We start from the raw sequence: 15,344 nt of genomic DNA, 5'->3' as shown, positions 1-15,344 counted from the left end.
GAAGGAAGGAAGGAAGGAAGGAAGGAAGGAAGGAAGGAAGGAAGGAAGGAAAGAAGGAAGGAAGGAATAGAGGGAGGAAGAGAGAAAGGAGGGAGGGAGGGAGAAAGAAAGAAAACCTTGTTCACGTGTTATCAGGGCTTGTCATTGCTTTGACCCTGTCCTCAAGGAGCCCTGCATGGCCCAGCAGAAAGAGCTCACATTTTCAATGCACACTGACACCACTGATCCCAGACTAAATTTAACCTCAGTGTGTTCCAGAGGACAAGGCATGGCCTTTGTCCTGAACTTCCTCTGTATGTCATACTATGACAGGTTGCCAACAGCAGAGGGAGGGAAGAGAGTCTCCTGAACACCACCGAGAGGCTTATAACTATGGCAGTATCGAATTAAAGCCTTAAAGAAGCCAGTTACATTGACAAGGATCCAGAAACACACAGCCTAAGAGGAAACAGTCTGTGGAAATAGAAATTAATGAAAGTAACAAGAGCTGTATGATTTGATGAGAAGGTACAGGCCCTTTTCAGGCTGAGATGCTTATGACCCGCAGGGAGGGCTTCCCTGTGACAGGGCTGCACAGGGCGACAGAGCAGGGCTTTAGTTCACCTGGAGGGATGTGCTGAAGCACACAAGGACCGCTTTCGTTCACAGCCAGGTTTTCACTTCAATTATCATCGTTAATAATAATAACAAATTCCAGCATATAAATGTCAATCATAGAGCGCGGTGCTTCCCAAGACTTGTTTCATTAACCCGCTCACAGGTAAGTAGTATTCTCCCATTTTATCGAGGGGGAGATTAAGGATCTTTTGCTGTGGCCACATAGCTGGGAAGCTCAGGTCTTTGGCGTCCCAAAACCATACTCCTGACCTCTACACTCCACTGCCTCCATTCATGGAGGTATTATGAAGCACCCACCTCTATGCTATACCTAGCCCCAAGGATTATTTAGAGAGTATGAGGCCATCCCTGCTCTCCAGGAACTCACACTGTAGGCAGGATGGCAGGCCACACCCACAAGTACTGTACAGGTGGACCGTTAAATCCTCCCTGAATCCTCGGACACGCGAAAAAACAGCAGGTGCATTTCAGGAAAGCGTAAAGGAAAAATACAGGTGTGGAAGCAGGGACGGAAAGAAAGCAAGAGAAAAGGAAGAGTCAAGGCATAACCCAGCTCATCGGATACATGAGCCAATCAGCCCTTGCCATCCGCGGGACAGCACTGACGCCTTGCAGATTCCAGAGGCTTTCACCAGAACACCCCCCCCCCCGCCCCGTCCACTACCCTCCCCCCTCGCCCCCCACAACAACTCCATCATCACAGAGCTGTTTTCCTTGTTAGCAAATGCAAAGGGGACACGTGTAATGTGTGAGTTTTGCTTTAAATCCACTCACTGTTGGTGGTTCTCCTCGATGAGCCCCAGAACTTGCCAGCATGTGGAGCTACTAGGAGAGAGATCTCGGAGCTCAGGAGAGTAAACTCAGCCCTGCAAAAATCCCATCCCCGCTTCAACTCTGCAGTCCCAAATCCCTTCCCTGCCCCACTCTCAGCCCTTAACCGGGCTGGCTCAGGTGGTGACAACATGGCAGGCTTACCAGGGGCAGGAGGCGGTGGGGAGACAGTAACATTTTCACCTTTAGAGGCTTCACATTCCTTCAGCCTGTTCTTCAGAGCCAGGATTTCCCGGCGAATGGCAAGGACGTTGTTTTTGTCTAGCGTCTCGAGCTGCTCTACCAGGAGACTCATATTCCTTATCTAAGGAAATAAAAATGCAGAGTGACTTTATATTATTGTGCAATTTCTTTCATAAACATTCCAGGGCTGAATTTGTCACTTAGTGAAACATTGCTAGAGAGTACACCCGAGATTCTTCGGAATGGTTTCATTTGGAAGAATACATTTTATGGTTTAGCGTGAACGCCTGTCAGATCTCAGGCAGATGTGTGTGACAAGAAGAAAATGGCAAAGATTTTAACAGATTTAATAATAGAGCACAGGCTCAGTCTAAGCCTCCACAAAGGTCCATTAAAGTTCATTTCTAATAACCTTCCCCTATAAACTCGTGTTTACTCATGTTGTATTATAATTAAGTTTCTAACGAATGGCAAGGGCCAGAGAAAACTTATCTGAGATGTGTAACTAGACTTCTCCATTACAGCCCACATCATGTCCATGCTAGTAAATTCTCGTTGAGATAAATTACCCAACCATAACATTAATGTGATGGTCTTTATCCATAGAGCTTAAAAGGCTTCACTAAAACATAATCGCATGAAATTCCTTTAAAGAGGGTTGCCAGTATGTGGAGAAGTGTTCCAAGAGGAATCAAGGATCACATGATCATTCAAAAGGAGAAACAGACCTAGCAATTCCAAAATCCGGTAAATTGTGGCTTTCTAGTCCCACAAGAATAAATCCAGAACAGAGAAGGCCCTCAATCTAACTTGGCCATGGAGTTGTTCAGATTTATATCATCACCTTTCTAGAGACATTGAAAGGCCACCTGGGTCTGGGGCAGGCCCACTGGATGACACCTGCTCCTCAATGAACGCATTCCCATTGTGTTCCACTCACTATTCAGACACCCCCCCCCCAAAAGCAGAACACAGGACATGCCAGGTGGTCATGAGAGAGTGCAGAATTAGAAGTCAGAAGAGAGATCCATAGCCTGGTCCCAACACCTGCCCACTTCTTAATTTATTATTAAGCCTCTCAGAAGTGAGCTCATGACTTACCTCCACTTCCAGCTGGTCAACAATTGTCGTGCTTCCAACAAAATTGTCCTTCAGCTGTATGATCAGTTTCTCCATCTCCTTCACTTCTATCTTGATCAGCTCAAAGTCCAGTTCAGTATAAGAAATGGTGTCCTTTTCCATGATCTCTACTCGGACAGTTAGGTTTGAAAGCTTCTTTTCATACACACTGATTAATTGGACATACTCCCTTACCTGAAAGGGAATCAAAAAGCTTAAGTCAATTCCCAAAGTAATACTATACAGTCTTCCTCCACTACCAAGACTTTGGGGACTATTTGCTTGTTGTCAATCTTTTTCTTTCTTTCTTTCTTTCTTCCTTTCTTTCTTTCTTTTTTGGTAAAGAAATGGATCAAAAATATCAGGGTGCCTGGGTGGCTCAGTTGATTAAACGTCTCACTCTTGAGTTCAGCTCTGGTCTTGATCTCACTGTCCTGAGTTCAAGCCCCGTGCTGGGCTCCATGCTGGGTGTGAAGCCTACTTAAAAAAAAAAAAAAGAAAGAAAGAAAAGAGGGGCGCCTGGGTGGCTCAGTCGGTTAAGCGTCCGACTTCAGCCCAGGTCATGATCTCGCAGTCTGTGAGTTCGAGCCCCACATCAGGCTCTGTGCTGACGGCTCAGAGCCTGGAGCCTGCTTCTGATTCTGTGTCTCCCTCTCTTTCTGCCCCTCCCCTACTCATGCTCTGTCTCTCTCTGTCTCAGAAATAAATAAACATTAAAAAAAAATTTTTAAAAGAAAAGAAAGGGATCAAAAATATATTTAACTAGTGCTCGCTTCCACAGCACACATACTAAAAATTTAACTAATTTTTCTTTAATCTATCTAAATGCAAACGAAAAAAAAAAAAAACATTATTACAATTGGTGGGGTGGATTTTGCGCTTGCCTAGACTAAAAATAATTTTACTTCAGAGTCATCATTCACAAGTATATTTTAATTTCCATTTTTTTTTAAATTTTTTTTTCAACATTTATTTATTTTGGGGACAGAGAGAGACAGAGCATGAATGGGGGAGGGGCAGAGAGAGAGGGAGACACAGAATCGGAAACAGGCTCCAGGCTCTGAGCCATCAGCCCAGAGCCTGACGCGGGGCTCGAACTCACGGACTGCGAGATCGTGACCTGGCTGAAGTTGGACGCTCAACCGACTGTGCCACCCAGGTGCCCCTTAATTTCCATTTTAATGTTTGAAGATATTAGGTCTCCAAACTGAACTGGTTTGAACCAGACTCCCTTGCCCTCCCTCCTCCCCTCAATGCACATACTGGATCTAAACCAGGGTTTCCCAACCTCAGCACTATTGATATTTTAGGCTAGATCATTCTTTCTTGGTGGCGGGGGGGGGGGGGGCGGCTTTCTTGTGTATTATAGGATGTGTACCAGGATTCCTGGCCTCTAGACACCAATAACAGCCACAGACCATTCAGCTGTGACAACCAAAAATGTCCCAGCCATTGCTAATGTTCCCTGGGGGCAAAATCACCATCACCACCACCCTCCCTCCATTTAGAAACACTGCTCTAAATCTAAGTATTTTCTAGACGAGAGAGAAGTGCACTGAGTAGAATTCCTTCTCTGGTGGCCATATGCATTGAGTCTTGAGCCCCTCTACCTTTTACAAAGTGCCATAAAGACCCAACTTTACTACACAATATGTGAGTGTGTATGTGACTATAAAGTGCACATTTCATTAAGTGCACCCACATTTATTCCAAGAACTGATTATTGCAATCAGACCTTTACGCATTTGTTGCATATATTTGAATGTCTGATCATTAAGTTAAAATACTTCCAAAAATTCCCTTGGTGGTTTAGTGTATAATTGGAAGCTCCAAATGGGTATTTCAATAAACACATTTGGTGGTTCTTTTTGTATCTGATCTCTGAAAGAAATGCCATGGCCTTTTAAAGGACCTGCTCATTAAAAGTTGCTGGCTTTACACTCTTTCTAAAAATTCGAACATAAGTGATACTTTTCCCCAAACTGTGCTAATGTCAAGGAGCTGATCCACGGTGCCTGGATGAATTCAGAGCCAGATGTTGGCCTGTAATCCTCCCAATACCAAAGGCAGTCTTAACTTCTGTCATTTTCGTCCTTCCACTTAACCCCACTGTGCAAATTAGAGCAGACTCATAGGCCACAGACCTAAAGGGCTAGGGCTCCAGGCAAAGAGGATTTTAATGAAAGTTGAAAATGCAGCCCTCGGCACTGCTGGTGTATCTCCTCGGGCAACTGATGCTCACTGCCATCAGATGCTCCATCGTCAGAGGCTGTCAAGGCTGGTGACATTTTGGTGGTTAAGGAAGTTGGAAAAAAACAGAAAACCTAACGAGTCTCCCTCAAAAGTATAAACACAAATATAAGGTAGCCAGGTTTTAATTTCTGCAAAAATCAAGCATAAAAACTTGCCTGTAAAAAGAATAATAATAATAATAATAAAAGTGCCAATCCATCACAGAAATGGAAGTTTGCAAAATGAATATTCTTGTTGGCATTTGGTCTTGCCAGCTCTTGGAACAAATGAAACACCCTCTGTTTTCCTGGAACATGTTGGTGGCACATCGCAGCTGTTGTTCTACAAAAATGAGTGATCCAACTGTCATCCCTGCTAAATAAAATGTGGCTCTCCCATATTCTCACTGAAAACCAAGGCATAACCTGGAGTTTGCTACCTATGAGGATGTGTGGCATGCCTGCCCTCGTTCAGCCACAAAATGAAGAGTCCCTAAAGATCTGTTTCGGGAAAAAACTCGAGGTTCTTTTCAGCTGACATTTAAAGGAAAGCTCGATGACTTTCAGGAAAACTAGAATCGTCCATAGAGTTACTAGAAGGCAGGAGGGAATTTGAGGACTCTACTGACTTAAGTAGATTGCTCATGTAAACCCTTTACATGCACAGATCTCTAGTGTTGAGCTGGTGTGGGCAATTCCCAGAACATCTAGCTCTCCCTGGAAGTGCAAAGTCAGAAGCCACAGTGCAACTTGCACCAGAGATGTAGAGCAAGAATATGGGTCTAGCCACAGGGGGCCCGAGTCACTCAGTCGGTTGAGTGTCCCATTCTTGATTTTGGCTCAGGCCGTGACCTATTGGTTCGTGAGTTTGAGCCCCATGTTGGGCTCCACACTGAGTATGGAGCCTGCTTGGAATTCTCTCTCTCTCTCTCTCTCTCTCTCTCTCTCTCTCTCTCTCCTTTCTTCCCTCTCTCTCTCTCTCTCTTTCCCTCTGCCCCTCTCCCCAGCTCTCTCTCTCTCTAATAAAAATAAAAATAAAATAATAAGGGTCTAGCCCTAAGAGGACACCCCCCTGTGCCAACATCTTTATTACGAGCTCCTCATCACTAGCAGTTTGAGCTTTAAAACACTCATCTATGCTTGCCTTCAAATCACCAATCTAACAGAGCTTCCATTTTGTTTGTTATATACATATTATATCACGGATGGGCTCTAAGAATCAACATTTGTTTGGGGGGGGTTGTTTTGGGGTGTTCATTGTTGTTCTGCATGGTAGACATGGTTTCATAATAGATAAGGATGCAGCACAGCTGGCTATTAAGCTAAGGAATCAGTCTGGCTCATGTTCCTGCCTCAAAACCTCTGATCATAATTATGGCCGGATTATCAGAAACAGATAAATGTACTTTGCAACATACTGTTATTTTAATATGTCTTTAACAACAAGAGGAGTTGAGCTTGAATTGACCATGAAGACATGAGAAATGCTTTGGAGCTAGGTCCACCTAAACTCAAAGCTGACTTCAGTACTTAGTAGGCAAATCACTTAATTTCTCTAAGCCTTAGTTGCTCCTATAAACTGGGGGTAATGGTAGCAAGCTTACCAGGTTTCTGCAAAGACTAGGGAAAATGCATACTAAGTGCTTCACTTACTGGATGTCTACAAGTTACAGCAATTATTAGAGAAACAGTGCTTTCAGGGGTTTTTTCTTCAATCTCACTTTTTAATTTATTCTCTTTCAGTGCACGACACATTGTTCCGTCAATGTTCTTTGTTTATAAGTTGCCTAAATGTCTCCCAGACTACCTTGACCTTCTCATGCATGAGGATCCATTGGCAAACGTGTGTTCTATGAAATAACTCACCCCAAACACCACAGCCCTCTGGACAAAGAAAACCCTGAGCTGTCTTTTTGTCGTCCCCTCCTGAGTATAGTCACAAGAAGACATACCATAAACAACAGAAAAGTATAAAATGCTTTCAGCAGCTCATGCAGAGGCAGCTCCCTGTCTTTCCTGTGTACTGACAGATAATGAATCAACGTAAGGCAGTCAAAACCCTCTTCTGCGGGCCTGTCCAATCGGGCGTTCCCTCCAGGCCTCCAGATGAATGGCGATTTCCAAGGCAACTTAGGGACGGCTATAATAATTCACCTGAAAATTCAAAAGCCCTCAGTGGAAGAGATAACTCTGGATTGAAGGCATTACTATCCTTCTACATCTCTTCTTTGAGGTTGATAACAGCATGGCAGAGAGAAAAGGGACTGGGATGATGTCGGAGACCCAAATTCCTGACTTGGCTCACTCGGCCAAGAGAGGAATGACCTCCACATTTATGGCTCTTGACCTTTATGGACCCCCATGTTTCCCTCCCTAACATGGGAAGAGCGCTGGCCTATCAGCCTTAAAGAGCTGCTGAGAGGAGAACAGGACTGAAAGCATTTTAAAAAGCAGAAACAAGGGTGCCTGTGTGGCTTAGTCATTAAGCCTCTGACTTTGGCTCAGGTCATGATCTCACAGTTTGTGAGTTCGAGCCCCACTTCTCTCTCTCTCTCTCTCTCTCTCTCCCACCCCCCTCGCTCACTTGCATGCTCTCTCTCTCTAAATAAATAAATAAAATTTATTGAAACAGAAAAGGAAGCTGTTATTATTGTTGTTATCGCTGTCGCACAGAATTTCTGATGCAAATCTCAGCCGGCAGGTCAATACCTGTCTCAGGCCTCAATCACAGATTTCTTTAGGACCAGCTACTGACGTTTGGGGAACTAAAAGTTTTCCCACTTACTCCTCCCTTCCTCCCTGCCAACTATTAGCAAGGCAGATGCCATCTGCCCCCTCACAGGATCGGAATTAAACGTCCCGTACTCTCAGCCCTGGCGAGCTGCACACCTCCTCTGGATCAGTGTGGGGTTTCAAACTGCCCTTCACACTCCTGCCAGCAAAGAAGACATGCAAATCAGTAGCTTCCACTATTTCAAAGCAAATGACTCTAACTGAAAAGATCTTTACTTAGGATTTTCCTCCACTTGTTATGTTTTTATGCATAACTTCTTATCTGTACTTGATTATGCTGGAATAAGGCTATGAATATTAATGGTTGGAATTTATAATTTAGTGCCGTGCCTTTTCTGCTGATTAATTCAAGGACATTTTATTTCTTAAGAAGCTAGGTTCCTAGAGTAGTCAAACACATTTTCCTGGACATCCACTGAAACGTAGAATATTTATCTACCAATTCGGGAAGAAAGCAGGGTCTCAGCCTCATCATCATTTTTGTCTTAAAGGATAACTGTGCTGGATGGTGAGGCAGCTAAGTTTAAATTTCTCAGGAAAACTTATTTTGAATCCTGCAGTAAAGCCAGAGCTCCTTGTAAATTAATGGCGTTGTATTGAATAATGCATAATGTGATTATAGCCTAGCTTGGACTTCACCTGTGCAGAAAATGGGAGCCTTTCTAATTGATTTTTAACTTGGCCAAAAAATGAAGAAGGGGTCAACACTGGAATGCCAGGTCACATTGCCCCACCGGCTCAGAGAAAGGTACACCCGGTGGGATAACTTCCTCTGGCTAGAAAAAAAGCTCTAATCAGGGGGTTGGAGTCAGGATTTTTACCAAGGCTGTGTGACCTACTAGAATTGATTCAAATTCTTCAGGTTTGGTCTAATGTGGGACAGGCCTAATGTAATGTTCCTGCTGAGACAACAGAGAATAACACACAAGGGAGAGAATAAGAGAGACAGAGACAGAGAGGCAGAGACAGAGCCAGAGGGAGAGACAGAGAGTGGGAGGGAGGGAAGAGCGTAAATTGGAAAGAAAAAACAAGAGGAAGAGCAAGGAAAGGAGGGAGAAAGGAAGGAGGAGAAGCTTCCAAGAGTGGAGGAGTGGGGGAGGGGAAGGAGGAGGAAGACAAGGAGGCGGGGCTTTCCAAAAGTAAGAGAAGACAAAACAAAAAACAGAAACACAAATCAGGAAGGAAAGGGAGAGAAAGATTACAAGGGTGGACAAGGGAAGGGAGAATGGGCAGAAATAGGAAGAAAAAGTGAAAGTGAAGGAAGAGAGAACAGAGGAGAGGACAGAGAAGGCAAAGCTGGAGGGAAGACGAGGACGATCAACAGGAAGAAACAACAAAACCAAAACCAAAACCAAATTGCAAGGTTGCGTTTTGCAGGGAGAGCTCAAGGCTTCTTTCCAACTGCACGCATACAATATTGAAGTGAGTTTATCCGTGGCGTGCATAATCTCCAGCCCATTTTCTTCCGCGTGCCCTCATTTTTCCCGCTATAAAGAACTCCATAGGTGTGCCGTGAAATAAAGGCTAACTCCTCCATAGGATGCAAACATGCTGGCTTTGGCACAACCAAAGAAGCCTGCAGACAAAGTCCTGAATAAAAAGTGTTCTGTTTTGTTGGTGGGGTTGCCCTTATCAAGAAGTTGTTGCAAGAGAAGGAAAAGCAATACTTACTTTAGAAAGCTCTTTCTCGAACTTCTGGGAGAGAACGTGAGCTGTGAATTCCAAGCGTTCCACTCTCTGCACGGGAAAGGTCGTGTCTGGGAGGGTCACGGAGCAGTGGCAGGTCCCGTGGTCATCCTCGAAGCCAGTGAAATTGGAAAGCGACTGTAAATAAAAATACGTTCAACATCAGTACGAAGCTGGGAAGTGAGCTTTTGGGTAACTGGAGTGCCAGAAATTGGCCTGTCAAAAGAGGGCTCAGGGGCGCCTGGGTGGCTCAGTCGGTTAAGCGGCCGACTTTGGCTCAGGTCATGATCTCGCGGTCCCTGAGTTTGAGCCCCGCGTCGGGCTCTGTGCTGACAGCTCAGAGCCTGGAGCCTGTTTCATATTCTGTGTCTCCCTCTCTCTGACCCTACCCCATTCATGCTCTGTCTCTCTCTGTCTCAAAAAGAAATAAGCATTAAAAAAAAATAAAAAAATAAAAAAAAAGAGGGCTCAGAGGCAAGCAAGTAGAGTCCAATACATAAATGAATAGCATCAAAGACACGAGCTAAGAGCTCATGTTTCTCAGGCAGTGATTACACTCCGTGTGTAGCCACATCTCCACCAGTCAGGCTAAACCAGGGTCAGGCACCTACACCTAAAGGAAGATTCTCCTTTCTTGAGTAGGTTTCAAGGTAATTGTTACTATTCCTAAGTAAGCTGAGGGAAAGAAGGAGGTGATGAGCATCCTGAATTCCAATTCTCCCACTTTCTGGACGTGAACCCTCTATGAGTCTCAATTTCCTCATCTGCCAAACAGAGATAACCCACTTCACAGGGTTGTCCCCATGAGTCACCAAGTAATGTAAACCAAGTCCCTGGCACGCCGTAGGCGATCAGTAAATGTCACTTTCCCTTTCCTTCCACGTACTCATTTTCTCTTCCTCACCGTTACCTCCAATCGCAACCCAATGCCTTCCAAGGGAAAGAGAAAAACCTCACGCATAGGAGTTACGGGGGAAAATATACAATGCAAATTCACATCCTCTCTCCACCTGCAAAATTGCATAACTAACATTCTTTAGAGTGGGGAAAAAAAACAGCCATGTTTAAAAGACTGAACAATGTAGGAGTCTGAAGGTTTTGTGCAAAAAAAATGTTTAAGTTTTCCAGCTTACCACTTGCAGAAAAGTCATTTTAAAATATTTGATGTTTCTTTAAGATATTCAGGCTCACACTTTGGTGCCGCTGCATATTTTAAAATGACAGGTTTGAAAGATCCTGTTTTTCTTTTGTCCCCCTCGAACTTCCCCAAGGGGATCCCAGCACAATTAACATTTTTTTTTTTATTACAACTATTGCCTTCCAGAGTAACTCTTGGCAGTGGACTGGCTGTGCTTGACAATGATCTCATCTGATGGCTAGCCCAAAGTTCACCTGTGGAACATTAGGCCGAAGTGTCTCTCTGAAATGACCGAGGGGAGAACACTGGTTTGCAGAATTTGAAGAGGTGCAGGCCACACCTCTCAAAGTTTAGGAGGTCAGCTGGCTGCAGCGGAGGTGGTGCGCTCTGCGCACTTAGTATCTACCAGCCTCCATGATCCCCGAACAAGCCGGACCTAGATGCTTCTACAGTCAAGATGTGTTCTGTCAGTGACCTCTGGACCAATTAATTCAGGCTTTTGCAACTAAATTGCTTGTCAATTTAACCTAATCTTCTTTAAGATAAGCAAACACACACACGCACGCATGCACATATATATATATATATATATATATATATATATGCATATCAGGTAAATTCTTGACACTGGCCTCAATTTTCTTTGCCAATCACATCCCACACCTGCAGGAATTGGGGAGTAAGGAGGAGAGACAAGCAGGTTTATGCTAAACATTGGGGCTGGGAGGGGATTAAGGTAAGGGTCTTTGCCAGGGATGAAGAAGGACTGGACAAGCTACACCAGAATGGAACCCGCTTTATCACTCCCACTGAAGATAGAAAGCATCTGGCTCAAGCATGCCAAGGCTTTTGCAGGAGGACTAATGTATCATGGACTTTTGAAAAAAAAAAAAAAAAGCTTATTATTACAACTGTCTACCCCCCAAAATGTCTCGCACTGCATTTTGACAAGGGGAGGTTAATTAGCTGCACAGGACAGGGTTGAACCAGGCTTAGACTCCTCTGGAAAGCTCTGTCAAATCAGAAAATAGTGGAGATCATCAAGCAGTCTCTAGACAATCAACTCGCTAACAACTTTTAGTCCTGAAGTTCACCTGAAAGGCAGGCAAATAATTATGAGCCCTGCTGACAGCCATTCCACTGTCTTCTATTGAACGTCTCTGTCCCAGCACTGTGGACTCCCTAGCTGCCGTCCTGCTTATCATCAGCCCCGCGTGCTCAGCTGACATCAAAATGGTCCATAAGTTTGATCAGTGTCTCCCATTAGAGATATTTCTGCTCCTCACATTCAAAGACAATGAAGCTAATGGTGATGGGTCTCACTCCGTCTGCAGTGACTGCTTAAACTCGGTGTGAGTGTAGCATGAGGAATGGGAGACCCAGGCGTGTGCTTGTCCCCTGGCCTCTGAGAGGGTATGCAGTCCCCCTGTGGAGGACAAATAGGACCCTCTGTACCTTACAAGACACCCCGCACTGATGGGTTCTCACTCAGCGTGTGTTCAATTCACATTTATTGGTGTCTACAACTTGCCAGCCTTTGGTGTCAGGGAGACAAATAAGACCCAATTCCCACCCAGTGAATCAGCCCCATTGTCATTAGGGAGCCTTAGTGTCCTTTTTTCCGACCAGCCCAAACCCCTTAGCCTGATGACAGAAGAACATGACTCCTGGTTCCGACTCTGCCAGTTACCGTGTGCACAAAGCATGGAGCCTTTTCTTGTCTGTGAAATGAGGACACTGCAAGCGGCCCCTTCTTTGGAGGGGGACATCTGAGGCATGTGAAGCGCTCTGAGCGCGAGAGCTGAAGGTGTGACTCACATTTGTGACTTAAGGTTGCAATTGGCTCTAATTAGCAGCCAAGCCTAAGTGCCTGTAAAGATTCAAGGCATAAAATAATGGTACTCAACATTTTCAAAGTACAGAAAATGATACGTTTGGAACTTGCTCAATGACAGTTATAAAGGGGTTTTCCACCACTTTCCAAAGAGCTCATCAAGCTGACAGGCAGCCCTAGAAAATTGGGTTTATAGTAGAAGTGACACCTTGTCTGCCATAAAAAAAGAAGTTGGAATAGTGATACTGACTCACCAGAGGGAGATAAGTGAACTGGGAAGGAAATTAAAACCTCTAAGCACAATTTAACTACCATTCCTTATCTACTTTTAAATATTTGTCTTTTTGCCAAACAACAGGCATATTGGAGTTCTCCGTTTCTTGACCTGTATTTTATTTTCTGTCATTTTAGCTCATCTTACCCAAATGCTGCCTTCTGATTGGTGATGACATTAGTGTTAATCAGTTCTAATTTTCCCCAGAAATTATTTAGTATCATGGAATAAAATGATGCATCTGATTTCTGGCTGCAAAGAATGTTCACGCATAGTCACGATCCCCAAACCACATTTCTCCTAAAAATTAGCAACTTGCATCTATACTCCCCTCAAACAGAGAAAGCTGCCTAGACAGAGATGCTGAAGAGGATAGGCAGACTAAGTTTGAGTTCTATCATTTGCTGGCTTAGTGACTTTAAGCCAACGACGGCACCTCTCTAAGCCTCAGTTTCCACATCTCTAAAATGGGACCATTAATTTTACCTGTCTCTGAGGGTTAAATAAGATAATATATATTATGTACTTAACCAAGTCCTGGCATTTATCAGGTGCTCAACAAACATTGTTGCGGCAGTTTCTATGTGAGCCTTCATCCGAACCATTTGTTGATCAACAAATTTTCATCTACACGGTTCTGATGTCAAAATGGAAACAATAAAAAAGCCTTTTCCTCTCCTTATCCCAATGGCCCTCCCATTCAGACATGATCACGTGAGCAGCGACCTGACTTGTGAATAAAGATCATAGAAGTGCAGAGGGGCAGGCTTTGGGGGAGTTAAGACTCCTCCACCCCAAGGCAAGCCTGGGTTTTCCAGAGCAGGGCTCCTACAGAAAGGCCCAGAGCAGACGCAGGCAGAGTTGGAAGAAGGAAATGCTTCCTGCCCCCTAATGTCTCATCCCTTGGTGCCTCTTCCCCTCTCCTCGAAGGAGATACGAAGAGGACTCATCTCCCAAAGAACTAGGCTCGGGGTACGGTCTAGGGATACAGCCTAGCTGGGACAGTCCCTTCCTAGCACAGGCTTTGGTTTTGTTGTTGTTGCTGATTTTGTTTGGCCTGTTTATTGCTACTGCTGTTGTTGTTTTCGGAAATGGCTCTTATGATTCCCTATAAGGAAAATGGAAGACAGTTAATACTCTTCTGGGGACATATCTGTGTGTAAGAGCACTTTCCTAAAGACCTCCCCTGCTTCGGCCATCTATCTCCTTTACAAACTAGGCTCAAAGAAATCCTCAGGGCTCCAGCTGGAGCAAAGAGGCTCTCACTCCCTCAGGGCGATTCTTCATCATCCTCAGGGTTCCCAATGGGCAGCAAACCAGACCGACTTTTCTGGAGCTACTCCTGGCAGGGCCCCTTCCCTAAGAGTTCTCATCTGGAACAGGATCCGGACATCTCTATGTTTGGTGTACCCCTCCCACCCCTGCCCACCCCCAACTCCAAGCGTAGCCAGGTTTGAGAACCTCTTTAAACCTTCAGTTCTTTCCCTAAAGCTCCCGGCAGAAGAACCAAGATGTCGTCTCTCTTGCTAACAATTTAATTATTTTACCCAGGTTTTAATTCATTTCCAGGGCGCCTACAGTTAACAAAGGGAGTCGTAAATCTTTTAGAGTGCTCAGGTCTAGCCATCCATGAAATTATATTCAGGTCCCCAAAAAGTGAGAGGAAGGGAATTAACACAGCTCTCAGGCCGTGGGGCCTTCTCACCTGAGACTTGGAGCCAGGGCTGGGAGTGAAGCTGTCATTGGAGCTGGGGCCAGAGATGAAGTTGGAGCCGAACACAGAGTCAAGGAAAGAGCTGGAACTGGGGCCAGGGACCAGGGGCTCCAAATTCCCTGTGGTCTGGCCAAGGAGGAACAGAAGGGCCAGGGGGCAGAGGAGGCCTGTCCTCATTTTGTGCTCTTAGCTGGAGCCACTGGTTTCTACACAGAGCCCAGGGGCTTCTTATAGTGCCCAGTGGGGATTTCCCCACGTCCAGTTTGTAGGAAAAGAGGAAGCTGCCAGGGAGCATGTGACCACCCCAGGAGGGTCAGGACACCCAGGAACCTGAGTCACCTTCACACCTTGTTGCTGAGTCCCATTCTGCCAGCTGCCCTTAGATCTAGATATCTCCTGCCAAATATTAACTCAAATGTACATTTTCAAGCCCAATATCTGGTTTCCAACTTGATACTTCCTTGAAACAGATAGGTTCAAGGTAATCTTTATGGCTGAAACAGAACTTGGAGGTCCCAGGAGTGAACAAGCCTCAGCCCTTTGCCCAGAAGCCACACCTAGTGGTTCCCCCCTACCCCACCCCTGCCCCCACCTCCCATTTTACTGAATGATGCTTTTCAGAGGAAAGTTAGGGAACTTGGTTTAGAGACTGCGAGTCTCCCTAGGGGGATTCCGTCTTCAGCTGCTACTGCCCAGGTTGTCTCTGACCTCTCTCTTGGAGTCTGCTTCGGGACAATGTTCTCCAACAACCTCAGCCAGAGCGAGATATCAGCAGTGTTTTCGCCATGGATACTCATGAGGGGTTCTGCATTGCTGAGCACTTTCCACTATGAGCTTGATGAAGGAGAAAGAATCCAAACAGGAGGCTGCCCCAGATCCAGTCAGGGAGGTCCATGTTGAACAGTTTCCCTCTCCAGAAGGTT

The 15,344-nt window shown here is 45.1% G+C and overlaps 1 protein-coding gene across 1 annotated transcript in view; it reads right to left on the bottom strand.

Annotated features, from left to right (window-relative positions):
* OLFM4 (olfactomedin 4) overlaps positions 1-14,677 on the bottom strand; it is a 22,269-nt gene extending 7,592 nt beyond the window's left edge. The window contains exons 1-4 of the mRNA XM_040448596.1: positions 14,413-14,677; positions 9,447-9,599; positions 2,734-2,946; positions 1,594-1,753 (exon numbers count right to left, since the gene is read on the bottom strand). Of these exons, the coding sequence (XP_040304530.1) occupies positions 1,594-1,753; positions 2,734-2,946; positions 9,447-9,599; positions 14,413-14,598 (712 nt within the window). The 5' untranslated portion in view covers positions 14,599-14,677. The remainder of the gene's footprint in view (positions 1-1,593; positions 1,754-2,733; positions 2,947-9,446; positions 9,600-14,412) is intronic.
* Between the last annotated feature and the right edge of the window lie 667 nt (positions 14,678-15,344).

This window comes from Herpailurus yagouaroundi, unplaced genomic scaffold (genome assembly GCF_014898765.1).
Source record: "Herpailurus yagouaroundi ecotype Mexico unplaced genomic scaffold, PumYag 197, whole genome shotgun sequence".
Lineage (NCBI taxonomy): Eukaryota > Metazoa > Chordata > Mammalia > Carnivora > Felidae > Herpailurus > Herpailurus yagouaroundi.
Note: the sequence above shows the minus strand (reverse complement) of the source record. Positions and strands in the feature narration are given on the sequence as shown.